Source organism: Chaetodon auriga, chromosome 24 (assembly GCF_051107435.1).
Source record: "Chaetodon auriga isolate fChaAug3 chromosome 24, fChaAug3.hap1, whole genome shotgun sequence".
Classification (NCBI taxonomy): Eukaryota; Metazoa; Chordata; class Actinopteri; order Chaetodontiformes; family Chaetodontidae; genus Chaetodon; species Chaetodon auriga.
In genome coordinates this window covers 5,058,335-5,085,199 of record NC_135097.1, presented here as the reverse complement: position 1 = coordinate 5,085,199, position 26,865 = coordinate 5,058,335, and the positions used below count along the sequence as shown (strand labels likewise).

Sequence of the window (26,865 nt, the reverse complement as noted above, 5' to 3'; positions counted from 1 at the left end):
CGCCAGCGTTTAGTCTGGTCCAAACCGGAGCTGTGACAGAATCTATCCTAGAACCCGTCTGGATCGGAAGAAACCAGTTTGCAGTGACTTGTCGGTGATTTACTGGCAGATAACTTTTCACCACCCCTAAAAACTCCATCGCTCCGTCTCGCCGTTTGATTGACCGCTCCATATTTTTTTCCTCCTCTGTGCTGAATTTTCCTCCTGCCGGAGAGAAGAGAAAAAAAGAAAAACAACACGGGGAAACTGAGGAAGAAGGCACAGCGGAAAATAAAGGAGGTGGAGGGAAAAGTGAAATAACAGGAGCACAGCGGGAAGGCTGGAGGAACAGGTTGGAAAGGAGACATTTTGCAAGTGGAGAACGAGACTTGCCATATAGATTTCTGCAAGTCGCTGCTTTGGTGTGAAGAGTTTTTTTTTCTGCTTCCCATCCGCCGATTAAAAGGTGAGTTCATCCCGTTTTTAATCCATCAACAGAGCCGCGCGGGGGTTTGTTTTGTAAGTGTTTGAGCTCGCTGCGTCCTCCTGGAGAAAGTCAGGGAGTAGCCTGTGCAGATTTGTCATTGTTCATTCAACAGTCGTGCAACAAGGCAATCAAAGGAGAAAATAAATGTGCTTCTCCTCCTCGGGGGAGTTCTGTGTTCGCAGCGCGCGGGGATGCACGCCTGACCCCCCTGTTTAATAATGCATATTGCAAACCGATGTCAAAGTAATCAGTGCCCCCCCTGTGTTTGCCTCCTTGAATGAATCCAGAAACACGCTGCCTATCAACACACACACACACACACACACACACACACACACGCACAGATCAACTCTGTAAGACATTAATGTGTAAATATGTGTGTGCAAACAGCAGTTCTGACTCCTTGTGTACATGCGAGTGTGATGAGGGTGCGATAGAGAGAGCGTGCGTGTTATTGACGCGCACATGTGGCACAGCCATCGGGTCTTTGTTCACCCCCCCGCGTGCCTCCCTCCATATAACCGACCCGGGCATGACAGCTCAATGGCATGGCTCAAACCTCCTGCAGAGGCCCGGGCCAGTATTGACAATCCCGTGTCGCATGAACTTGAATCATACATGAACCTGACCCCCCCACCCCCCTACCCCCCCTCTCCATCGCTCGTCTTTGAGGGCGCACGGTTGCTTTTCCTTTGTGGTGTTTAAAACGTTTGTCCCCGCAGAGCTGCAGCAGTGGCGATTTCGTGCTTTAACAGTTTTCGTTTTCGTGGTCGAGAGGCTGTTTTTGTCTCTCTCTAAGAGGAGGGGGTAGTTAGTTTTGGGAGCTGCTCAGGGAGGGTCGAGAGGGGGTGTCGAAGCTCTTGGCGCGCCAGACGAGAGGATATAATGTGTGTCAATGTCAAATGGAGGTGTGTCCGTCGTGTGTGTGTGTGTGTGTGTGTGTGTGTGTGTGTGTGTGGCCCTGCACTGGCTCGGATCAGACCTGAGAGAAAATGCAGCAATGTCCCGAAAAGACGCGTTTCGTAAGCGTCTTCACGGTGGAACATTTTCTAGCCTGGCGCGCGAGGAAATGTTTTGCTTCAGCGTGTCGTGCCAGACCAAGGACGGACACACACACACACACACACACACACACACACACACACACACACACACACACACACACACACACACACACACGTCCCCTCTGTCTACACTCTACAGACAGGTTTTCACTACACTGCAAGCTGCACGCGCTCCAGTAAGCTCGCGCGCAGATTCTGTGAGTCATACCGCATTTGGAGACTCGCGGCCCCACTGCTCTTTGAGTGAAGAGGAGCCCCTGCTGATAGCGCGCGCGCGCGCGCGCGCGCACGCACACACACGCACGCAGTCTTGCGCGCTCCTCAGAAGTAGACGCTGTTCCGGGATTGTGCGTTTAAGATGCAGGCGCACTCACGCGCGCACAGGCCCTGCACGAGCTCTGTCAGAAATTGTAGACTGTTGTGTTGAGACATGGAAATGCAGCCACACGCGCGCGCGCACACACACACTTACTAGGTTTTCATCACTTTTGGGGACATTACATAGACTTGCATTCATTTCCTGGAGACTTACCCAAAACATAACCATAAGCCCAAACGTTAACCCCAGTCTTCACCCTAAACTTTGATGATTTACATTGTGTGTAATCAGATATATGTCCCTACAATGTGAGTAATACATAGGCACACACACACACACACACACACACAGCATACTGTTTGTCTTTCCTGGTGGGTGTGGTCTTATCAGCATCACTGGGTCCATAATTTTGTGGTTGTTTACTTCAAATGGGTTTTCAGTATTGTTCCAGAAGAGGTGACCACACATTGAGAAGCTTGCCTCTTGAAGAATGCTGTTGTTTAAGGGTCACGTCACCCCAATTTCAGTTCACCCCTGCAATCACTTGGGGACTGTCCTCTTTCAGACTGTTTGTGAGGAGAAATAGCTCCTATATGAAATCTTCAGTTTGTCGTGCCGGTTTCCCAATGTCCCTTTTCAATGCTCAGTGCAGCTCAAACAAAATTCCATTCGGAGGCAGATAATGTATCTGAAAACCTCGGCTGATAACACCAGAGCTGTCTGCACGGCTACATACCGCCATGCACACGTAAGAAAATATGTATTTTTGATGTCATTTACTTAATTAATTCAATAAATTCCTCGCTGCCATTGCTTAACATTCAGGTGCATCCCTGAAACTGACGTAACACGCAGGTCTTCATAGTGTCTGTTGTGTCAGTGGGTTAAGGTTAGTGAGGAAGACGTTTGTAGACTTCGGACGGTTCCCTCAAACCTGTTCCGGCATCAGAAATGACAAATCCTGGGGTGTTTATAGAGGTCACAGGATCAAAATTGTCCTGCTGTGGATTTTTTACTTGAATTTGATTCGGTACCGCAGACGTTGAGCTTGTGTAACAGTGACTCACCAGTGAAGCCTGTTCTTCATATAGACTCAGTGATGCTCTCAGCATGAAGAAAATACAAGAATGAGCGACCGTCCACTGTGGTTCTGAAACCATTACTTAATTGCTTCATTCAGGGAAACTGAATGAATAAATGAAAAAGAAGTGCTAATAATGATTTCAGCTGAAACAATGAACATTTGCTCCTTCTAGCACTTGTTTCACATCATAGTGAGTTGAATTCCTTTGGTTTTGCGCTGTTAATCCGACTAAATAAGCAGTTTGAGCACTGAAATTTGTTTTTATTTACTGACATTTCATAGACGTATCAATCACATAAATGAAAAATTGAACAAATAAGAAATAGATGAATCAATAATGGAACCCAGAATGAAGTTATACAATAAATGCCAACAGGGTGAAGCAGTCGTACATTATTATACTGCCACGCATTGTTGTTTCATTGTGTGAAATTGCAATGAAATACAAAAAGTACTTCACTTTATCGCCAGATTTCTTCCCATCAACCAAAGAAAATATAATTTCATGGCTCAGCACAACATCCAAACAGTTGCCAGCGTAGATTTTTGGACTTCTTGTCGAAAATTTTTGCATTTTTTATCGACTGTGCGATCTCCAAAGGTTGCTAATTCTGCTAATCTTCCAGCACACCCAAACTGTCGTGAGGACACGGTTCCGTTGAATGAGCTGCACAGTTGAGGTGTCACAGCAGTGATTTGTGGCATTTTCATGCAGCTGTGTCATACGCATTTGTCATAGCCAAAAATAAACCCCTCAGCTGGAACAGTCGCCCTTTGGTCTGATGCTACATCCCTGAGTGTTTGTGTTCTGGCAAGACTAATAATCCAAGGAGATCAACTTGTTGACATCATTAAACTGTGGTGGACGGGAGCAGTTCGCTTCAGAGTCGTCTGATGGAGCTTGCAGACGTTTCCGAACCCACCGACAAAACAGAATGAATGATGCCTTTGCAGCTGTTTTGTATGTGTGAGCTGCATGAGACAAAGGAAGTTAGTTATTCGACCTATGGACGCCGATGGCCGCTTGTTAAGCCGAGCAGCCTCGTTCCATTCTCTCTGCACCACTGACCTTGTTGCTATGGTGGCTATTGACCAGCGTGACCTCATTATAGACCAGTTGTACCATCACTGATGATCGTCTGTGCTCATCGGGACCGTCAGGGACAGTTCGACCTTTTGCACTCCAGGCAGAGTCGATTCAAAGGTCCGCAGGGTTCCCAGCACATTTATTTTATCTGTGATTCACCTAACAAGAGGCACGGTTTGCAAAACCGTTGATGCCTATACTGAAATTATAAACCATCTTCCATATTAAAGCATGACTACCGTTGCTCAATTCAATCCATGTAGAGATTTTCATGTCATGGCCTTACGTGACCATTAGTTTATGCTGGTTAAGTTAAGCTAATGTTCGCAAACTTTCAGCATGTTTTCACTCCCAACTCGTCCAATCTGCTGCCCGTCCCTACCGAAAAAATGTCCGTAAAGGTCGTCTGTGCAAGCAGGTTATTGCGGACCATATTTGTTTATTTCTTTTTGGCACTTTTTTCAGCTAAATGGCTAAATAAATAAAGTTTATTATTATCGGCAGGTGAATCATTTCCAGGCTATAAGCATGTGAGGGGGAAGTTAAAGTGAAGTGGAGAAACTGACAAATGTATCTGATCAAAAATGGGAGAACTTACATCAGAAACGCTGTAACGCTGAACTTTAAACACTGAAATTGCACATTGTCTCCATTTGCCAGAGCACAAATGCACTTCCTCCGCTATTGGTTTCAGGGGGAAACTTACTCGAGCGTGCTCAGACTGTCACCTTGCCTGTTGACTCGACCAATATTAACATTTACTCCCGCAGTGTTTGCTTATCCATCAGTGTTGACTGCAGGGAAAGACGATATGCTTGACCTGTTAGAGTGGTCACACATACAGTGGCGAGGCGTTAAAGTTCAAATCGTAGTTCATTTCTGACCTCCAGTGTTGGAGAAAGTGGATTCACCTCTTACATGATGATTGTCAGTATAAAATTAAAGTATTTTTTCAGGTTATGGGTAGTTAGGTATAAGACAAATCTAATTTTCATAATGAAAAAGTGTGTTATATAAAAAAACTGAACTATAGAGTAAGTGGCCTGACTTTAAAGGAGCTACAGTGATAAATGAACCAAATGTTCCACATGTTCTATCAGCTTAGATTGCATGCCACTAAGGTTTGATAGCTGCTAGGAAATGGAAGACAGTGATAACGGTGTTGAAAGGTACTTGAATGTGTGGATAGGCAGCGAACTAGGCCAGTAAACAGCTATAATTGGACAGCAGGTATTGCTTCAGAGGTGAAATCAGGTCCCAGAATATCAGGGAATCAAATACTGTTGTCATCTCTGCCACTCAGAAATAGTCTTTGTGCTTACGTTGAGGTGTTGAAATGATCTGCTCTCCATGTGCACGCCAGCCGTCGGGTTTATACGGACTTCAGTGCTGCGACATGAGCGCTGCATGTGAAGTACTGTTGCATTAAGAGCAGTGAGTGTTACGGTGTTTGATAGTGTTCCAGTGCTGATGTTCGAGTTTGTGGGATGTAATTGCCTCTTCAGAGTGAGAGCTGTGTATACTGCTCACTTTGAGTATGGCTGGTCATTTATAGCAGGTTCTCAAAGGTGCTGGAGGGCTGATTGGCAGTTCAATGTAGTTTGCCATCAGAACAAACACGAATGTCATGATTGGAGGCGAAAGAGAGAGAAAGTAGATTCTTGAACTCCTGATACGTAGACTCAAACAGCTGGATGTGTAAAGAGTCAGCTGTTCCCCATAACAGCTGACTTGTCATTGTCGTTTTCGGCTTGTGGCGATGCCCCACGGTGGCCAAAACGATCAATGAATGCGGCTTTAAATCTTAGCGCAGCAGTGCCCGTTTTCTTATTTAATCAGTCTTTTAGAACTCCATAGTTACACAAACATATCAGTGTTTCTGCATCCCGTCTGTCCAAACAGAAAGCACAGTCCTGCAATCAGCTCCCAGAAATGAGTTCTGCACTCGGACTTTTTAATGTGATTTTGAGCTTTTAGGACTTTATATTTGAAGTGGAATTAAACATCAGATCGTGGCCCATTCTGGAGTACTTCAGAGTTCAGATGTGCTTGTGAAATATTTGCAAGTTCAAGCTTTTCAAATGTGACTATTGGCTGCATTTTTTAGTCATGATCAACTCAATATCTTCAAGTCTGAAGACAATTGACATTTGAAGACGTCACCTTGAACTTTGGGATTGAGCGATTAGCATTTCAAACAATTTCCTGATACTTTATTTATAATTCAACATGAATTTGGTCATTTGTAGTAAAAATCCTACTCTGGGTATATGAGAATGCATTAATTAGTTGTGTATATATGTGGAAAAAATCCCTTCTGTTCTTTATTTACATGCTCCAGCTCTACCCGAGTGTAGCTGCTGTAACTAACATTGTCTAATGTTGCACTTCTCCATGTTGGCACCGGCAGAAACATTGATTCTTCTCTGTTTACAGTAGATTCAGCTCAGTGTGTTAAAGCCCGGCCAACATGACACCAGAGACCGCTGAAAATGCAAAACAAACACTGAAATCTCTGCTCACGGGCCACTAAAAATGAATAGTTTGGATGGAAACCAAAGCACAGCCAGCACAGCCGAAATGTTTTTCCCTGCTCAGACTTGCATCTGCAGCAGTGTTTGGAGGATTTTACAACATTTTTATCAGTTTATATAAAAGAAAAGGAAGTCAGAAATTAAAGTGAGCACCAACACGTGACACGATGGTCGTCAACCCACAGCCAAAACCACTCAAAGAAAAAGCTTTTGCCTTTTATTGTTCATGAATTTACAGTCAGCTCTTCTAAATCAGACTGATTCCTAGACATTGGTCACATTATAAAACACATGTGTTTGAACGTTGCCCACAGCTGAAGGCAGGCCTGTTATTTTGACCTGACTCCTGCTATCTCTGACAGCAGCGCACTGGAGTTCGTCGAGCTCAGATGTATTTCCACTGTCCGTACAGTGAAGAAGAACGCGTGACTGAGGCGACGTGGAGCGATGCGTTGGCGTTTGAGATCCGTCTCGTCTTAATAAATCCTGTTCTAGTGTGCATTTCATCTGAACTGACTCCTGGCTGGTGGTTGTGCGTATTAGTCTGTGTTGTTTCTAAAAACATGGATTTTTATTTTTTATGTCCTGTGTAGGAGTGCTGGAGCGTAGCAGTCTCAGCATCTGGACCAGTGCGTATGGATTTTATACTGTGTAGGTGTATGAGATTACAGCAGTCTTCATATTCTAGCATCTAGGCCAGCGCGTGTGCGTGAAAGTGTGTGTGTTTGTGGGGTGGGCTGCTCAGTCCTTTGCCTAATGGCTAGAGGCCAGATACAGATAGGCCAGGCAGCACAATGCCCTGTCTGTTCCCACGAGTCCAAACAGCCCTTCACAACACCCTATTTATAGACAAACGCTCTGCCCAAACTCCATTCATATTTCTCAGGTTGGATGTGTGGAGTGTCTTTTTTATTTTATTTTATTTTTTTACTAAAACCTGAACGCCGCGATGCAGTTTTTACACTCTGCCGCTGCGATTCTGGACGGAAGCGACCTAAATGCATCCAAATGTGCATTCAGTCTGGTGCTGTCGGTGGCGACGGCTCACATTGTGTGTTCGGTTCACCAAGTGAGCGTTCCACAGCGCCCGGTTGCATAATCAGGAGTGTTTGTCAATAGATCCACAGGCGGAGGAAGAGCTGAGCGGCGCAGAAAATAAACCGCACAAACATCTTGTCAGGGGTAACGTTTGTACCCTGCTGGTACGCACAGTATCCATGCGAAGTGTATTTATACTGAGCCGACTGTCTGCAGTCGTGTCACAGATCGCCTAGCAACACGGGCTGCCGCCACGATGCAGCGCCGGTGAAGATATGGCTGTAGGCTAGTAATGATAAATATGTGAGAACAGGAAGCCGGGAACCGTCCTCCCAAGAAGTCATTGCTGCAAGTGTCCCAAATACACCAGGTTTAGGTTGAAGTGTGAAGAATGATGGTGGAACACTGAAGTGGTGACGGTCAGCGTCGAGATGAGGTCGGGGCGGACGGATGGGACCATGAAACCTCGGATCTTTGCTTGGTTGGTTGGTTGGTTGGTCAAACCACAATATCTCTGAAAGCTGGAGAATTTATTCAAAGCCAGTCTTCCCCAACACTGACCAAACCTAAACCACGGCGTCGCTGTCAAGTACTCGTTTTTCATGATTTCGGAGGGCCAATGATGTTGATGCTGGTCAAGAGCAGTTACTAACCTTAACCCCTAACCCTGAATACCGCATAATTCAAAACCCATCCCCAGTTAAACAACAGCTTATTTACTGCGAGCTGTCCAGAGGAGCCATGTCTTCTACTACATAAGCAATTAGCCTTTTAATAGCTCAAGGGAGGACAGGCGTTCACTCTTGTCTACTTGATTTTTCAGTTATCAATCAGCTGTTTGGTGAATACAGTAATCAAAGCAATTTGTTGCCTGCTGTAATAATAGCTCCTAATCACTCACTCTACGTCGCTTCATTCGTCTGTGCTCTGAGCTCACTGTAACAGTGAGGAGGAGACGTTTACTGTCCATTTAGACTTTGAGTGCGGACGTCTGATCTATTATTTATTTAGGCATGTTTCATTTATCTGCATCATCAACCACCAGCAGTGAAATCCTCTCAGCTGTTCATATCTGAGTCTGTAACGGCAACTTCTTTGCATGATTTACTCACGTTTTAGCAAGAGCTTCTGCAGTATCTCAACAAAGAAGAGTCAAAAATGTGATGATATGATGCTTCAGGCCAAAAGTATGTGGACACCTCAGTGTTTGTGCCTTTGATGTGAGGATTGGTGACATAATTTGGGCAAGGCTCCACCTAAGGACAATCTTAATGCTGCAGCATGTAATGAAATTTTTCACAATCCCATACTTCCAACTGTGTCGCAGCAGTTTGAGGAAGGCCTTTTCCTGTTTGAGCGTCACAAAACCAGGCCCCTAAAGAAATGGCTCTCCCAGTTTGGTGTAGATTAACTTGACAGAGCCTTGGCCTCAACCACATCCCAACACCTTATCGCCTCACATCAGCGGCCGACCTCGCTGATGGGGGAAAAGCCCTGCAGCCAGTTTCTAGATTTGAGGCTTCTGTAGCGTTTTATCAATGCCTGTGGTTTTGCAATGAGAAGCTCAGCAGTCACATATGGGTAGAATGTTTTGCTGTCCACATACTTTTGGCCATTTCGCTTATTGTAAATGCATCACAGTTTGGGTTTTGGACTGTCAGCATGCAAACAAGCAACTTTTTGACTTTTTTTGGACACTTTTTAGATGAAAAAAACCAAAATGACGCATTTATTCACACGTCACCCTTGAATGAGCCCTTGAGCAAAGCATCAAACCCCCCGCTGCTGCAGCCGACCCAATCAGCAGCCACAAGTACGAGATTAAAGGATTAATGTTGTGATAAGAGTACATGTGTCACAGAAACCTTTAAATATGTGTAAATATGGTTGAGAGAGAACAGATAAGGTTTGCTAAATGTGACTGCACTCTGAATAAGAGACCACTGGAGAGACCCTCCACCATGTGTGTCACACAGGTACGATGTTTTATTAAAGCTGTGGGTTTCTTCTTAAGAAGAGCTGGTTCATGTTTGGCTGCAGCAGCAATCACTGCCATTTATCTGCATGAGCCCTCAGCCAATGGCTCCAACATATAAATTTACCCTAGCTTGAAGGTCAATTAGCGTGTGTGTGACTACATGGATCCCGGTGTCTATGTGATCATGTGCTCGTCTGTTGGTCTGCGGCCCGAATCGAAACAATCGATTCACCCGTCTGAGTCTCTTTCGGGTCTTTTTTTTTATGTAGCTGAACAAACAGATCTGACCTGAGCAAATTGAGCCACTGTCTTTTGTACATTTACATAATTAGTCAAGGTAATTACCCAGAGTTCACTTCATGCTTGGCTCTGACATACAGTCACACAGCTATTGAGCGGACGAGCTAAAAGCCCGTCTGTGGGCTCCCGTTAGACGTCGAGAGGCGAATGATGCTGAAGGAGAGAGAATTGGAATTTCATAGATAAACAGAGAGAACACGGCAGACAACAAGAACCTTGTTCATAATCGCCCGGACCGTTTGTTCCTCTGCTCTGTGCATTAGACGTCCCGGAAGGTCATGGTTGTACTGCACATGGCCGCCATTAAATCCGGTATGAAATGAGTGCCATTACCGAATGCAGAACATGACTATCCTCACTGCATTTGGTATTTTTTCTGGCTTCTAAATTGTCCTTAAAGCTTTCACAAAAATTACATTTAAAGGGTTTCAGTTGAGTCAAAGGTCCTCAGACTGCTTCTTTTGTCCGTCCAGCAGTCCAAAACTCAATTTCCATTTATGTAAAACAGGAAATTCAACCTGAAATTAGACTTTTTTTCCCCCTTTTTTCCATTTTTGGACATATTTGTAGAAACTGCAGCCATGTTTCCATCTGATTAAGTGAACTTGACCCAAACTTTTTAAACAGAAGAAGTAGAGGTGGCAAACCAGAGACCTAAAAAATGTGGCCAAAAGTATGTGGACACCCCAGTTTTTGTGCCTTTGCTCTGAGGATGTTTGCCATAATTTGGACGAGGCTCCTTATTTCCACGTTAGGACAATCTAAACGCAGCAGCATGTACGAATATTTCACACAATACTCTACTTCCAACTTTGTCACAGCAGTTTGAGGAGGGCCCTGTCCTGTTTCGGCATCCCAAAGTGGCCGTGCACGAAGCCAGCCAGGTCCTTACCGATGAGACCGAGGAGTAATTTGGTCTCCTCCTCAGGCCACATGCACCTGGTGCTGCTAACAGCCATGTTTTAGCATGTTATGGGGCGACGGTGAGGACACAGAATTAATGCTCATTAAAAACAGAATTAACATGAGTTAAACCACCCAGACAAAACTGATGCTTGCAGGTTTTAATTTCAGTTCAGGTTCAATAAATGATCTGAGCAGTGAATCAACACTGCCTGTCATTTATTGTCTTTTGATGAACTCATATTAACAGTGACTGAACGTCTCATTCGACGATGACGAGCTTTCAGAGGACGCAGTGGATCATCTGCTCTCCCAGCAAACAACCTTTATCAAAGAGTCCTCTCACCTTTCCAGACAGCGAGACCGGCTGTCTGAGTGGAGGTGATATCACGGCGGAGGGAATAATGGGCGGCCTGAAAATGAAAAGAGCTGAGCTGAGTCCGAGGCCGAAGTGATCTGCTGAGAGACGGGGGGAGAGAAAACGGGCTTTTCTGAGCTGCTCTTTCATTTGTGTGCGTCTCTTTGGAGAGCCGAGGTGATCCACGTACGCCCATCCAACGCCGTGGGAAGCGGCACGGGAGATTTGAGCGAGCAAAGCTTTGGCTGGGAGAGGAGCCGAGGGAGCTTTGGCCTCTCTCTGGGTCTCCATGGTGGCTGCTGTTGTGCCTCCTTTCTCTGCAGACAGTAGTTGCTCATTTTTCTCTGCTTTCGGACTGTTTTTCGTCCAGCAGACCCCCCCCCAAAAAAACCCTGATGCTCAAACTGCAGTTGTTGATATCAGCTGCAGTTTGTTTGACTACCCAGACATAAAGTGAGGTTTATTTCTTGTTGACATTTCAGAACACAAATTGAATCCTCCTCCAAACACTTAAGCTGGTTAGTGCTGATAAAAGCCTTTCAGGGCTTGGCGGTCGCAAACAGCATCACCCTGAAACACATCAGAAGATGAATCGAAAGGGGGTAAGAATGGAAGCATGGGATCCAATGAAAGACCATCAATATGCAACAGTAACGGCAGGAAGATGTAAAGACATTATGGGATGCGTAAACACATTAACCCGCACATAAAAAGTCTTTTGTATGTAAAGAGTCATTAACTACTTACTTCACATTTTAGAAATGTTCAATTTGCTGACATTTTAGCTGCATCCCGAGGTTCCAAACATGCAAATTGGAAGAGTAAATCAAATAAGGATAGACTGTTGTCTACTGGGTATTGTTTGTGCCCCTTGATTTATTTATTTTTATCGCTAATTAATCTTTGTTTGCTTGCTTCCTGTCTGGCTGTCGTGGATGGCAGAAGTGATTAATGAGCTTTTAGCAGAGAGGCGTCATTTTCACTCGACTCCTCCGTTTTGTGCAGCCTCGCAGAACTCTGCAGACGACCTGTACAGAGAGATTTCATCTTAAAGTCAAGCAACAGTCCCCCGTGAAACACAACTTGTTGCTTTTGTACAGATTTCTGTCGTCTTTAGAGGGCTGGTAGGAGGATTTTGGAGTCAGGCTTGCTCTCTCCCCCCTGCCTCCAGTCTTTATGCTAAGCTAAGTTAACATCTCCAGACAAGAACCCAAATTTGCCAAATATGACGGCGCTAAACTGTAAAAAAACAAAAAAAAACAAAAGCTCAGCAGACAGTCTGAGTGCAGACCTCAGTCTGGGCTGCACGTCACTGTGCTGTGCATATAAAACTGCCGTAGTGGTACCCAGGTGTGACAGCCGCCAAGCCCCTCAGACTAAGATGATTAGCCTGAGGACTCTCGGTCCTGAGAGTGTTTATGTCCTCAACACCTGGGTCTCTCCACAGTGTGTATGTGTGAGTGTGTGTTTGTGTGTCAGCAGGGTCATATGTTTGTCTGATGGGAGCGAATGCACGCGTCCACATTTCACTGTTGTCAAGTGAAAACTGGAAGCGCAAACTAAAAACTGCCTGACGTTCCCATCCGAACTTTCAGGTTGAGTTCCAGAGTGAGAGTCCAGTGAGCAGCGATCAGACATCATTACTCTGAATCTTGACCATTGCATCAAGCATCAGAAGTGAAAATATCCAAGGTTGCCATTGAATGCTTGCTAGGATTCTTGTCGTTCTCACTTCCTCACAACTGTTTCGGTCCAGTCGCCCTGTTGTCACTGAGCTACAGCTGGCAGCTGTTTAAACCAGCTGTGCACCACAGCACCACCACCGCTACCAGCACCAGACAGCAGACAGACAGAGTTAGCGGCTAGCTGGTGAACGCCGTACTGCATTTAGCGGCTAAAGAGGCTAAATTTTCAGGAGGTGGCGGAGACCAAAACAGAGCTAAAAGCAAGGAGAGACATAGAAAAGAACCAAAAAAAAAAAAAGACAAGCTCGCTGTGCTGCCCCCATGTGGCCAAAATCTCAATTACTGCAGGCTTAAATGAATAAAAGAAGGTTTTTGAAAGGTTTGCTGAGATGTTTTTAAATCACAGTTTGCTTGGAAAGATCATTTTTGACGGCAGGATATTCAAAGACACAGTTGAGGATAGATGATAATGCCGTTCTGGGTCAGACTGTAACCGAAGACGTGGCATCTGCATGACATGAAGCCCTCTGAGCCCCTAACAACTGTCCTCTCTTGGTTTAAAGAGGGAAACCCCCCCCCACCCCCCCACCCCCCCGGTCACCACCCTGCGAAGCTATGCAGCCTTAAACACCTCGACATCAGTGGCTTCACCCGAATGCCACCAGTTTAACCTCCTGCCTACATTCTCAATATAGGTGACCTTAATGCTCAGTGCCCTACTTCAGCACCCAGTATGTCTGTGTGTGTTTATCTCAGTGTCTGGAAGCGTCTCTTTGTTCAGAGCTGCAAATACCGATGGCAGCAGAGAGAGCGAGAGAGAGAGAGCAAACGAAAGAGTCTGCCAGCACGAGTGTTTGCCCATTTTTTTCCTTTTCACTTTGCTGCTGGGGCACAGAAAAGGAAAGAGCGAGAGACAGAAAAGAAGAGGGACGAGGCAAAGGACGAGGAGCGATGACGAGGCGAGCGAGAAGTCAGCGGCGTGACAAAAGATGGACGGAGAGAGAGACGAGGATTAAGAGGAAGAGGGCAGATGGCGACGGAGGGAGGGAAAGTTCGCCCGTTCGACAGCGGCTGCTGATATCAGCTCTGCGAACAACCATGTCGTGGTTAATTAAAGAAACACACAGGTGCAATCTGGAGCTGAAGCCTTTCAGATCCGGAGTCTGAGAGCTGTTTTTCTTACTGTACAAGAAAAAATAGCAACAAATGGCTCTTTGTGAAGGCAGGAACACAAGCGCTGGTGTCTGAAACACTGCTGGCAGCAGAGGCTGTGAAGGAGGGTCAACACAACTACTTTTATTTTTATATCGTTATATTAAACTGCAGTAAGTTCAGAGCATTGATGCAGAAATCGGCCGAGTCAAACACGTCGGTTTTGGGTATCGTGCAGTAAGTCGGCAGCGCAGGTTGATTTTAGCATCCTAGGAAAGCAAAGGTGTGTCAGTCAGTCACCTGCTGCACCTCAACTTCACACGGTGCTCAAATGAGAGTGTGCGGCTGTTTAAGGTTGGAATTCTTTCGGACTCGTCGGGGGAGGCTATTTCCTGGAAACCGTAAGCGCATAACCCTACACAGAAAAGATTCTTTCATTAATTTTGTTTAATGTCACTAAACTGAATCCATGTAATAACTCTGTTATAAAAGTGACATCTTGGTTCATTTCCAGATAAATAGTGTTTGTGTTGTGATTTCTGTATCATGCAGGCTCTATTTTTTTTTGCCAATTTTGTCTGTTTTTGGCAATAAGGCGTTATTTATAAGAGGTTTTCCTCATCAGTGGTCTGTTTCTGATCTATAATTAAAGATAAAAACACCGTTAGCTGCAGTTTATAAACAGATAATAAAGTACGCTTCAGTCTCGAAAGATGAATTTTGGCTCTTATTCTGTTTCTCACTTTCAACATCCACAACATCACCAAAAGCATGAAACCATCAGCTTGAGTCAAACACTGGAGCATCATCATCATCATCATCATCATCATCATCATCATCATCATCATCATCATCATCATCGCCCAACAGCAGCAGACCTGCAGCTCTCACTCTCACGCAGCCCAAATCAGCTCGTGGAGAGTTCAGAGGCCTTTGGCAGCCCGAATCCAGAGTTATGGCGTGGTGACACTGCATCGCATCAGAGGATGAAGAGAGTCAGCGTGACAGAGCAGGAGAGGAGGGAAAAGCATGGCGGGGGGGGTGACGGGAAGGATTGACGGAAACAGACTGTGACATGTCGGAATGAGACGTCCCGCTAACAGGGGACGCTGGAATGCCATCGCTTGTGCGCGCTCATGAATGCGCAGAATTAATTTAGCCGGAGCAATTATCTGATGCAGGCTGATATCTGAGACATAGAACCTGCTCGCTGCAACAGATGAGCCCAACAACTGTTGTCTGACAGCTGAAATGTGGACGCAGGAGCAGTTTTGCTCTCCTCTGCCTTTCAGTCTCCCTGCCTTCTCGCTCTCCGTGCAAATCTGTCTTTTTCCCTCCATCTCCATGCGCCTCTCTCCAGTAGTGACAGACGGTGCCTCCTGTGCAGTTTAACAGTGATTACACGCTTGGAAACACAGCGACTCACGGAGAGGCAGAGATGGAGAAAGATGGATGGAGGGCGTTAGGCCGATTAAAATGGTACAGCATCAGGAAACTGTGCGCGTGTGCGTCGGGCTGAGAGCAGACTGGGTCGAATGGCTGAGTGACGTGGGATCAACGCCGCTTCCTGCACAAGTTTTAATCATGTGACCAAATATTTCTACCACCCCGTGATAACATACAGCTGCTGGCGTCATTGATCACTGTGACGTTTGATCAAAAATGAGTCTGAGTGATGTTTATGTGAAGTTCTCCCATGATTCAAGCTTTACTTTTTGAACTGTGCGAAACATTTTTCATTTTTTTAAGCGTTGTGAGCAGAACTGAAAAGTCCACTTTCTGCTGTCAACCAGCTCAATATCATGGTCTTTGGTCATGCGATCGGGGCGGCAGCTGACGGTTATCTTCACCGTCGATTTTCTCAATTGATTGATTTGTTATCTGGTTTATAAAATGTCAGAAAATGATGATGATATCCATGATAAGTATTAAGAAAAACTGAAAAATAAAAGGATGCTGGTGAAAGTAATGATCACAGCGTGTGTCCTACTCAGAAACGCTGCAGAGATCCTGTTGCAGCAGAACTTGTCCTTCCAAACATCCACATGGAGAGAGCTTTTAATACACCCAGAGTATAAACACAGTTACTCTGCAGTCAAGTCAGGACACGCCAGACCTGTAAAAACAGTGTGTGTGTGGGGGGGGGGGGCGTGGCACAGCGATCTACAGTATCAGAGAGCCTGCCAGCTAACAGCTGCCCAGCCGAGTGTCTTTGAGGGAGATACACCAGCTGTAGATGAGCTGTCCTGAGCACGGGAATCAGGCTCGCTCATGGGTCGCGTAGAGCGATATCAGAGTGAAGAGGAAGTGACATCAAACATTTTCAGGCTGACGACCTCCAAACTCAACCGAGATCATTTCCGTAAAACTCTGAATTTCCGCTCAGTGGACAGAAAACTCACCTGCAGTGGTTTAGATGAGCGATGAGCTGCAGGCTCCAGCTTCTCAAATGTGCTGATTTCTGGGTATCTTTTTGGACTGTTGGTCAGACAAATCAATCCTAAGCCGTCGCTGTGAGCTTTAGGAGATTGTGATGGGCGCCTAGTGTCACATGTAGTAGCTACACACACGTGATTGGACAGTAAATGCAACACCAAGAGGAGACGTCCACGTCTGCCTGACCTGCAGCCGGGCTGCATTCGGCAGACTCATCGATAGCGAAGCAGCTGGGGCCTGAACCCTGGAGGAGAGTGACAGGAAAACCTGGAGCTGCAGCAGCTTCGAGATTTGAAATCAGTGGCGGGGGAGGCGTTTGAGTTTTACTTTGAGTGAAAAAAAAAAAGAGAAAAGGATGGAGACCAATGAAAAATACAAGGCAGTGGGAGGGCAGCAGAGACGGAACAATGGAAGCAGTGTGCGTATGTGTGCTCCGGTGACTCATCATTTCCGTTTGAGACCCGGAGAGACACGGGCCCCCCGGGGCAGCAGTTCATTTTCTGATGAGTGCACACACACACACACACACACATGCACACACACATCATCTCGCCTCGCTCCCCCCGCTGATGTAATCCTCTGATGCCAAATCTGCAGATAGAAACAGTCATCGGTTCACGAGAGCATGAATCGTGCGCGCTCACACACGAGAGTGAGGTCCCGCATCTCAGCTCCAAATGTCAGCCGGACACAACAACAACCTGCGCTCGCTCGCTTTTATTCCCTCTCAGCCGCAGAAGCTGCTGCATGACAAGTGGGATTCTCAGTGTGGCAGATTTTAGAGAACAGCGCTTTGAGTGGACGCGGACTCAGATCTGATGTTTCTTCTTTGTGCATATCGCACACGACATGAATGGGAAAGGCTGAAGATGGGAAGCGACAGCACAGAGGGGCCGAGGGGGGCGTGCAGAACAGGAGGAGGGAGGGTGGACGGCTGTTTCATGCGGGCCTTCTGTCTGCACATAAAATTGGTTATGTGGGTTACAACACAATTCAGGGCACAAGAGAAAAAAAATGGCTTCCCATGCAGGTAAAAAAGGATGACTGCTGACTTCACTCAGGTCGGGCTGTGGGTGAAAAGTCGGAGGACATGGTTCCATTTTGCTGGCTCTGACTCCGAGTCCATGCAGAGCTTCAGCGTCTGACTGTTTTCAGTGCATCCTTAAAGCTTTGGGTGCTTCAAAGGGGAACTCTGGGGAGTACTGGTGCACGTGTGGAAAAAGTTGCACAAAGCTTTTTGTGGCTCCAGAGGGAGCAAAACCTGATAAAAGTTGGTTGCTTGAAGTTTGGAAATGGAGTCAGAGAGTCCGGCCCCTCATGGAGGCCAGCAGTTTGAGGCTATATGAGCCGCTACTAGCATAGCTCACCTGAATCTTCAACAGCTGGCGGAGGGGTTGTGGGTATTTTGGGCGTCATGTTTATTAAGATGGATGTGAAACTGACCAACAACACAACCAATCAGTGGTTATTTATGGCACAGTTAGCTACGCCTTTACTCAGCTTTTAATCTGCGATGCGCTAAACGTCCGGCGAGCTGAAGACTGGCACGTCTGCAGGCTCCGGTGTGAATTCCCAGACCACCTTTGCGACGCCTCTGGGTGCAGGATTTAACTCCCAGCTGCTCCGGTGGAAACACACAACACACAACGGCGACGAAAATAAGCAGCATGCTCCACTAACCCTGCTCAGATAAAGTCGTGTAATACAAAGGCCTGTTTTCCTTCGCTGCATCCTGATTAGCTGCGCGTCTGTGGCGGCCCGCCCTCCTCTCAGGTGCTTGCAGCTTTCCTGTTTCACCCGCTGTCGTCTTTCCACGCTTTCATTCCTCTTTCCTCACACTTTCGTCATCGCACCGGCCTTCATCCATCCCTCTTCATCTTTCTTCTCTCACTTTCTGTGTCGTACTTTACGAATAATTTATGACATACTCTGCAAACTTCTTTTTACCATCTGGCCACGCACTGACGTTCTCTTCCTGCTCTTTCTTTTTCTGTCCCACAATCCTTTTCTGCTCATCTCTGCTGGCACTAATTACTAATTAACTTTCATGATGTCCCACAGCTCAAACACAGTCCCAGAGGAAAACATACAGTATTTAATCACTTGATGTGTGTGTGGACGGATCCACACGTGTCCGCCTGCGTGTGTGTGTGTGTGTGTGTGCTGCATTCATACCAACACCACGGGGTCAAGCATCTTGCGTCAGGATGATGGTAGAAATGAAGCGGATTCATTGTTACAGTACCGAGAACGACAGATGTTCATGCTCTGGTCTCTGTTTTCTGCACAGGACGTGACATCATGACGACAGAAATGCAGGAGATCGCCATCACAGAGGACAAGCCTTTACTCACGGGTCAGGCTGACACCAAGGTCAGAGTGCCACACACACACACACACACACACACACACATAAAATATCTATCTACTATCTAAACGCAGTCCAAACATGCAGAACCAGACGTGAACACGCATAAGCACATTCATTGCATGGTTGTCAGTGTGTGATGTGCATAATCTGAAACCACTGATAAATGGCTGTGTGTGTGTGTGTGTGTGTGTGTGTGTGTGTGTGTCCGTGTCCCAGGTTGCTAAAAAACAAGGGTTGGTTCCTGTGCAAGTGTGTGTCCTTGCCGTGCATGCGTGCATGAGCGCGCGTGTGCGCCTTTGAGCCTGAGCGAAGCCTACATGTGACAACACGCGTCTCAAACACATGTGTGCGTGCATGTGTGTGTGTCGGTGCACAGCTGCAGCGTTGGCTCAGAACTGCCGGGTTGACGTCAAAGCCCTGAGGGAGCGCGAGCAGCTCCTCTGCTCGGCTTCGCTCATGTTGCCGTGCAGATGCGGCGCTGCAGAGCAGAGCCGTGTGTGTCTCAGTGCTGACACCCGGTGGCCAAACAGGGAAATACAGCACTAAAACAATCCATCAGATAGAGACCAGACAGAAGACAAACGGCTGTCTCTGCTGTGAACTATCGAACAGAGGCAAGAAATACTTCAACTAAAACTATTATATCACAAAGCCGTCATTTTCTGGAAGTTCAATGAACAATTTATTAACAGAATAAACCAGCTATTATTATTATTAGAGTATGAAAATGAGGAGATACTGACACTAAATACTGTGATCTTGTAAAAGAAGTACCTCAGTATCAGTATATAAATACACTGTGGGGCCATTATTGTTCCTCAGGAACAAGATGCTAGAAACTAGATACAAACTAGTTATGAATTATCAATGAAAGTCAACTGTAATTGAAAAGCAGTAATTATATGTGAAGGATGATTGTGTCGAGATTGGACGTTTCTATGTTCTATTCAAACCTCCATCGTTCACTGTCGCTCCGTGACCTCCAGCCTCGACCCGCATGCGCTTAACATCCGTCCTCCGCCAATGAACATACACTAAACTCCACAAACTGGTGATCTTTAATCCAGCTGGGGGCCAATCACAACTTCCAGGACTCTCCTCGGTGATGACGCCCACCTCCACTTCAACCTCCCAGAGTGCTAATTTTCCTAAGAGCGCGTGATGCCGGTAATTCATTAGCGGGTGAATGGATCCGAGGGTGCAAACGAACATCCCATTTAAGAGCTCCCACTGCCAGACTCGCTCCACACAGCCCTCAGCAGCCGTAACCACCTGCTCCTCTGAGGAGCTTCTCCGCTGCTTTATCGGCAGTGTAATGACGCCCATCGCCTGTGTGGCTGTTAATTAAGGAAGGAGGCCTCGCTTAACATGACGACGAAAGGGAGAAGAAAAGGCTGGAGTCTTCTCTCATGTATGCTTTGTGTTTTTCATGTACATAAAGAAGAAAAGGAAGAAAATTCGCAACACAAAGTGACAAAATTAGACGGTTTTTACAGGTTTCATAGCTGTTAGGATGGTTACTAATGTAACTCCTACATGGAAGTTGTTATCTGATTAGTCGTTTATTTTTCAAACAATCTTACGTTTTCAGGTTCACATGTGAGAAGTTGCTGCTTGTCTCACAGTAAACTGATTATCTTTGGGTTTGGACTCAGGCAGCACCGTGACGAAGACGAGACGCTGAAAACGTTGAATAAAAGAATGAAGCACTTGACGAGAGCTGCGACATGTTTTCATTTTGATGGGCTGCTGGTCGGACAAATGCTTACGTACTCTGGGAAACTGTGATGAACTTTTTCTGACCGAGTTGCTGTTGTTACCTGAACGCCTCGTTCTAATCACGCTTCGTTCCTTCTTCTCGCAGGATGCTGAACTGGCTGCCAGGATACTCCTGGACCAGGGACAGGTAAGACCGTTTCCTGTCAGGTTTCAGACGCAGTCACTGAGGAGGTCCTTGGTCAAACTGTTTCTCTCTCCAGGAGCACAGTATCGAGACCCCGCACGGCGTCCTGCACGTGACCCTCCACGGCACGCGAACCACCCGCAGGCCTGCCATCCTCACCTTCCACGACGTGGGTCTGGACAGTGAGTAGCTCTCTCTGCTCTCCGCCTCTCACTTCTTTGCCTGCGCCTCCCCTGTTTGATTCAGCCTCTCTCTCTCCGGCAGGTAAGAGCTGCTTCTCCCCTCTGTTTAAGTTCGAGGAGATGCAGGAGATTGTCAAGAATTTCACCCTGATTCACATCGACGCTCCGGGGCAGGAGGAGGGGGCCGCCGCCTACCCCACAGGGTACGACAGCACACTGGTGTTCCCTCGCCGTCCTGCTTTAACCTTTTTTTTTCTCAGAGATGGAAACAATCCTCTGTGGTAGGCTTAAACCTAATCTCCTCCAAAAATACTTAACATTCCCATCTCTCACATCTCCCTCCTTTCCGGCCTCTAATACACTCTTGTCTGCGGTTTAAAGAAAATCCGTCCCTTTCTTTTCTTTACGAGCTTCTTATTTCTTCCCTCCTGCACTTCCCCGGCTCTTCTCCTCCTCGCGTGATTATTTTTGGGGGCTCAGGAGGATTTCGTCGCACGTATTGTCACAGCATCTCCACTGTGACCCTTGACTCCTGCTGGTGATTCTGGAAATTGGAGCTTATTCTCTTTTTGATCTTGTATTAAATCCCCGTGGATGAAAGTGTCAGCCGGTGTGCTTAAGATGAAATAATAAGTTCTGTAATTTCCAATCATTACAAACAGGTTTGGTGAGACTTCAGGGTCAGAGAACACTCTTAATACCTTCAGGGTTTTGCACTCACTGGAGGTTCGGGTCATTAGACTGAGATCAGATTCGTGTTTCCTGTTGCAGTTACCAGTATCCCTCCATGGACACTGTAGCAGAGATGATCCCTGCCGTCCTGCAGTTTTTCAAGTGAGTTAACAGTTCATTTCCTCAGAGAAAAACCAAAGTAAAACGAGCTTTTAAAGTGCGCTGTGTGTCCTGTTATTAAGACTAATTCTGTCCCTCTGTCAGCTTCCGTACTGTCATCGGAGTGGGCGTGGGAGCGGGGGCGTACATCCTCTCCAAGTTCTCAGTGAGTGTACACGTCGTACTACACGTCGTTTTGTCGTGGTAGTAACACCGCAGCACTCAGTCCGTGACCTCCACCAATGCCCGGGCTTCTCTTTCCACACTCTAACATCTGCCTCTGCTTCCTTCCTCTCTTCAGCTTGCAAACCCAGACTCGGTGGAAGGTCTGGTTCTGGTCAACATCGACACTAATGCTCGAGGATGGATCGACTGGGCTGCTCAGAAGGTCTGTTTGTCTTCTTTCCTTCCCCTTCAGTGCTGCCTTGTCTCGTTCACAGAGACGTGGTATTCGAATCTCGTTAGTCCTAATGGCGGCTCTCCATCAGCTCTGGATATGAAATTATGTGACCATAAGCTCAGTGGTATCGACTGTGTCGTCCTTTATCATATTAAACTCACTAAATGATGAACAATCCTATTGATTTCTCCCTCTGTAGCTCAGCTCTGTGACCTCCTCCCTCACCGAGCAGATCCTGTCCCACCTTTTCAGCCAGGTATTGACGTGTCAATCATGTTTTTTTTAAGTGTATTTGCAATAATTTCCAAAAAACATGGTTAGCTGCAAAGAAATCCTTCCCGATCACTCATTTTGCATCATTTCGAGAGTGTTTTGGGTTGTAAAAAAAAAGTGCATTTCTGTGTCTTTCCTGTAGGAGGAGCTGTCAGCAAACACAGATCTAGTGCAGTCTCACAGAGAGCGCATCTCCAAAGCCTCCAATCTGATCAACATAGAGCTCTTCTGGAAGACTTACAACAGGTGAGCACACCTGCACACATCATGGCATGAACACATTCACTCCCCATCGAACTGCAACCAACATGTTCTTCTCTTTCCGTTCGCCTGCAGTCGCAGAGACTTGAACATTGACCGCAACAGCACCTTCAAGTAAACATCCTCTAAACTTCAACTTTCACACTGTTGTTTAATTTAAATATATATAAAACTCTAAAATACCCAAACGCCAGCCTTCTTATCTCTGCTTCTGTCGACCTCAGGTGTCCAGTTATGCTGGTTGTGGGTGATCAGGCTCCGTATGAGGACGCTGCCGTGAGTCTCAGCTAATAAACCAAGTTCTCATTGCTGTTTGATTGTCTGAGTGTCTCGCTGTGAGCAAACTGTTTTCCCTCCTGTGGCCACTAGGTGGAGTGCAACAGCAAAATGGACCCAACAACAACCTCATTCCTCAAGGTAACTAACCCTCCAGTCTGCTTTCATCTCTGTTCCTGCTCTCGTTTTATTATTTCACGCACACTCCTCCTCTGCCTGCTCCACAGATGGCTGATGCTGGTGGCCTCCCTCAGCTGACCCAGGTAACGACAAATGAACAGCCTCGTCCTGCCGCTTCAAACATGGACGTTAAAGCGAGATTATTGTGTTAAAACCTGCAAATGAAGCATCACGAGAGGGACATAAGACTTCACCTGCTACTGAAGTTATATTTTCAGTTCCCAGGATCCACAAAACCACAGTGTTGGTTTGACTAATTTAGCAGAAATTCTGGGTGTTTTAAGTCCTTTCATTTAAAAATGGCTGCCATGTGTTACCTAGTTCAGTTAATAATGAGTGATTGTGCTGATTTCACCGTTTTTTTTTGTCTGTTTGCAGCCTGCTAAACTGACTGAGGCTTTCAAGTATTTCATCCAGGGAATGGGCTACAGTAAGTTCACTTAATGACAAGATTTCTGTGCACACGCTCCATGTACAGTGATACATAAGGTAACACATAGTCAACAATAAGGGAAATGCTGCAAAGCGTTTCCATTGATTTGTAATTTGTGATTTCTTTCTACCCATTTCCTCCACAGTGGCTTCATCTTGCATGACCCGCCTGTCCCGCTCCCGCACCACCTCCCTGTCCTCCTCCTACTCCATGGATGGGTCCCGCTCTCGCTCCCGCACCCTGTCCCAGGGCTCGCAGGGCGGCCAGATGCCGCCCAGCCCCTCCCAAACGATGGAGGTGTCTTGCTGAAGGGAGGGTGGGGCAAAAAAATCATAGAGAGACAGAGAGCGAGTGAGAAAGGGAAGAGGGCGAAGGCAAAAGGAAGGGAAAGATGAAGCCAACGATAACGCAGGAAAGGAGATGAATGGGTTACTTATTTGTCACTAAACAACTCCCATCATTCCCCAGCAGAGCAGAGCAGAGACAGGGAGAGGGAGGGAGAAAGAGGAAGATTAAACCTCCACATTTTGCACCACATTCAAAGTCCAGTCCGTCTCCTCACATCCCCCTTCAGCTGAAAAGTGGATTGGGCTGCTCTCCAGTGAAGTATAGGCGAGAACAGATTCATAAAAGGGGGGATGCGGGGAAAGACTGGCAACCCGTCCTCTCTCCCTCCCTCTATTGGAGCCTGTGTCAGCCAATAGAGCCCTTTAATTTAGATGAGGAGGCCTGTAGAGGGCGCACACCTCGCGTTAACCATTAGTAATAATTCTGAAAACGGTCTTGTTGTTGATGCTGATGATTATGTTGTCGATGAAGCTAATGATGATGATGATAATGTCATAGAAAAAAAAAACAGTAACACTTTTCTCTTTATTACGCAATGAGTTTAAAATGACATAGATTAAAAAAAAAAAACATACTATAGCAGAGATACTTATAACAATGTGTGTCTACTACTTTTTAAGCTAGTTTTTATTGTGTTACTTTGACTTCTTTTCATCGGATTTTATTTTCTTATTTGAAACCTGCCTCAGCAAGGGGCTGGAGCTACTGATTGGCTGACCCGTCATGCGGCCGCAGCCAATTAGAGCCATTATAGTGACTACTTCCTCCTTGATGTTGCCAGGTTGTTTATGTCTTCCATTTGCCCGTCTATGAGTGACTGTTCTGTTTTCCCATTGGACTGGAGGCGGTGGACGGGAAGCTTTTGGTTTCTTTCTTCTTCTTCTGGACTGTTGGAAGTTGCATGCCTGGTATCAGCCCATGTGAATATTGACTGGATAATAATTTTCTTTTATATTCTGCTAACAAGTTGTGTGGATGTGTGTGTGTGTGTGTGTGTGTGTGTGTGTGTGTGTGTGTGTGTGTGTGCTGTTTCGTTTGCTTGGAGTGTTCGGTGAGCATGAGGGTCTGACGGTAAGAATAGGCGAGACTGAGGGTGTTTCTGCGTGTTAGCTAGCTATCGTTAACACTAGTCGCACACTAAATAGTGCTTCCAATATTGCTGGCAGTCTCTCACTGCGTGTCCTAATATCCACGCTCGTCTGCTGCTCACCAGGGAGTGCTGCGTCACTCGTAGCACGCTACTTTGGACATTGCGTTGAAGTGTTAGGCGTGGCCAGAAGGGATCACTGTGTCTATCACCTGGGTTGTAAGCTCTTAGCCTTGCCCGTGCATGGATACCTCCTAACAAACCCAGCTAGCATACTTGAGTTTCTGTGCGACGTGAGGCAAAATGAGCACACGCTCCGTCTCAAGGGGACGAGACACTTGTGTTTGCGTGCGATTGTTGCGATGTGCGTCTGAGGAAGTAAATGTGAAGTGTGTGGATGCGATCCTGTAAGCACAATTAATGAAGCGAGGAGGGTCCCGCGGAAGAGTTTAGAAATCAGCTTTGAGACCAGCCAAACCCCCTGTGACTTACCGATGACAATGTACCAGCCCCGTCACTGCCAACACACTCGGAAAAAGAGGTAGACAAACGTTGCCACCGTGGCTGCACCTTTTTGGAACAGTTAGCTTGACTTAAGGCCGAAGATTCAGCCTTTCTTGTAGTTTTGAGAGTGAAAAAGGATCAGCCAGTATCTGCACCTCAAAACAACCAATCTGCAGCCAATAAGCATTCCTACTGCCAAAACTAAGAGCCCCAAAGTCCGAGGTTTTTTTTTTGTCAGAATTCTGCCATTAGCAATGCTAATGCTAACAAATCCAAGTCCACATACTTGTTAATATTTCAGCAGCAGATCAAAGCTTGCCACTGCCCTGCGACGCGCAGCCATTGGACTGACTGTACTTTTAAAGGACCCGCATTTGGACCCAATCCGAAATCCTTGGAGCGCATGTGCATTTTAAAGCGTGCCACCCGCGTGTGCACGCATTTGTGTTTCCGATGCGGCCTCGCATCAGATTTTTTTTCCTTTCATAAGCAGTATCATTTTTAGGAGTCAGCTGGAGGTCGCGTGATTCTTTCCCGAGCCTGTGCGAAGACGATGGAGCGATGAGCTTGACGAGAGTGACAGGAAGTCAGCGAAGGGTTTGAGCTTTGAGTAGACTGGCTGTTTGGGAGATGTTGATGATGGTCTGACGACAGCAGTCTGGCCCCGTCACAACCAGCCTTTCAACAACTGTTTCATCGAATAAGGCAAACGTTTGTGATGACGTCAACATAGGATGCTGCCATGTTTTAGGCATGTGGGTCGCTGTGCAAGTGTAGAATGTAAATGTTTGGTTCATCCCAAACTTAGATTTTAAACAATCGGGAACGTCTACCAAATAAGGGATCAGGGGCGGAGCCAGGAAAAAGAAATTGCCAAATAAGGAAAACGGAGCGGTACTTCTGTGAGAGTTGAGCAGGGCTGTGCGATTGTAAATGCTTGTCCATTTTGTCTTTTGTTCGTCTCTTTATTTTTACTTCGATCATATTTTTCTTTCCCCTCCTTTTGATTTTCTTTGTTTGTTTGTTTGTTTGTTTTATCTCTGTGAAGTGTTAGTTTACCGTCCCGATGTGCTCACAAGTTAGTTAACCGTGTGATAGTTCTTGTGTAACTTTTTTAGCATTAGCGCTGATAAGGGAGAATAATATAATTAACAATAAAAAAAAAAAAGATTATTGGTAAAGAGAATACAATCAAATTTACTTGTGTGGCTAATTTCTCTGTGTAAACAATGAACATCCTAAAAAAAAGAAGCAAACTTAAATATTAATAAAAGCTTAAGGGAAATATTCTGTCTCCTGTCTTCCCTTTTCAACAATCACAATTTCACAAAGAACAGATAAAAACTGCTTAATCCACAAACTTTCATCTTGGTCCACATTTTCCTCTGAACATTCATCCGCTTTTTAACTCA

General features: G+C 46.1%; 1 protein-coding gene across 1 annotated transcript; it reads left to right on the top strand.

The window, feature by feature from the left end:
• On the top strand, positions 1 to 26,740 carry ndrg2 (NDRG family member 2). Its single transcript, XM_076724500.1, has 16 exons — positions 1 to 445; positions 18,695 to 18,777; positions 20,640 to 20,681; positions 20,755 to 20,860; positions 20,943 to 21,063; positions 21,632 to 21,694; positions 21,797 to 21,857; positions 21,993 to 22,079; positions 22,291 to 22,347; positions 22,507 to 22,610; positions 22,701 to 22,739; positions 22,850 to 22,901; positions 22,995 to 23,042; positions 23,129 to 23,164; positions 23,460 to 23,511; positions 23,660 to 26,740. The coding sequence occupies exons 2-16, from the start codon at positions 18,706 to 18,708 to the stop codon at positions 23,821 to 23,823; spliced, it is 1,104 nt and encodes a 367-aa protein (XP_076580615.1). The 5' UTR covers positions 1 to 445; positions 18,695 to 18,705; the 3' UTR covers positions 23,824 to 26,740.
• The last annotated feature ends 125 nt before the right edge of the window (positions 26,741 to 26,865 follow it).

Excerpts from the sequence above, each read along its gene's own strand:
- ndrg2 (XM_076724500.1), top strand. The coding sequence starts at position 18,706 with ATGACGACAGAAATGCAGGAGATCGCCATCACAGAGGACAAGCCTTTA. Across the intron at positions 21,858-21,992 it reads ACATCCTCTCCAAGTTCTCA|CTTGCAAACCCAGACTCGGT; the intron begins GTGAGTGTACAC and ends TCCTCTCTTCAG. Across the intron at positions 22,080-22,290 it reads TCGACTGGGCTGCTCAGAAG|CTCAGCTCTGTGACCTCCTC; the intron begins GTCTGTTTGTCT and ends CTCCCTCTGTAG.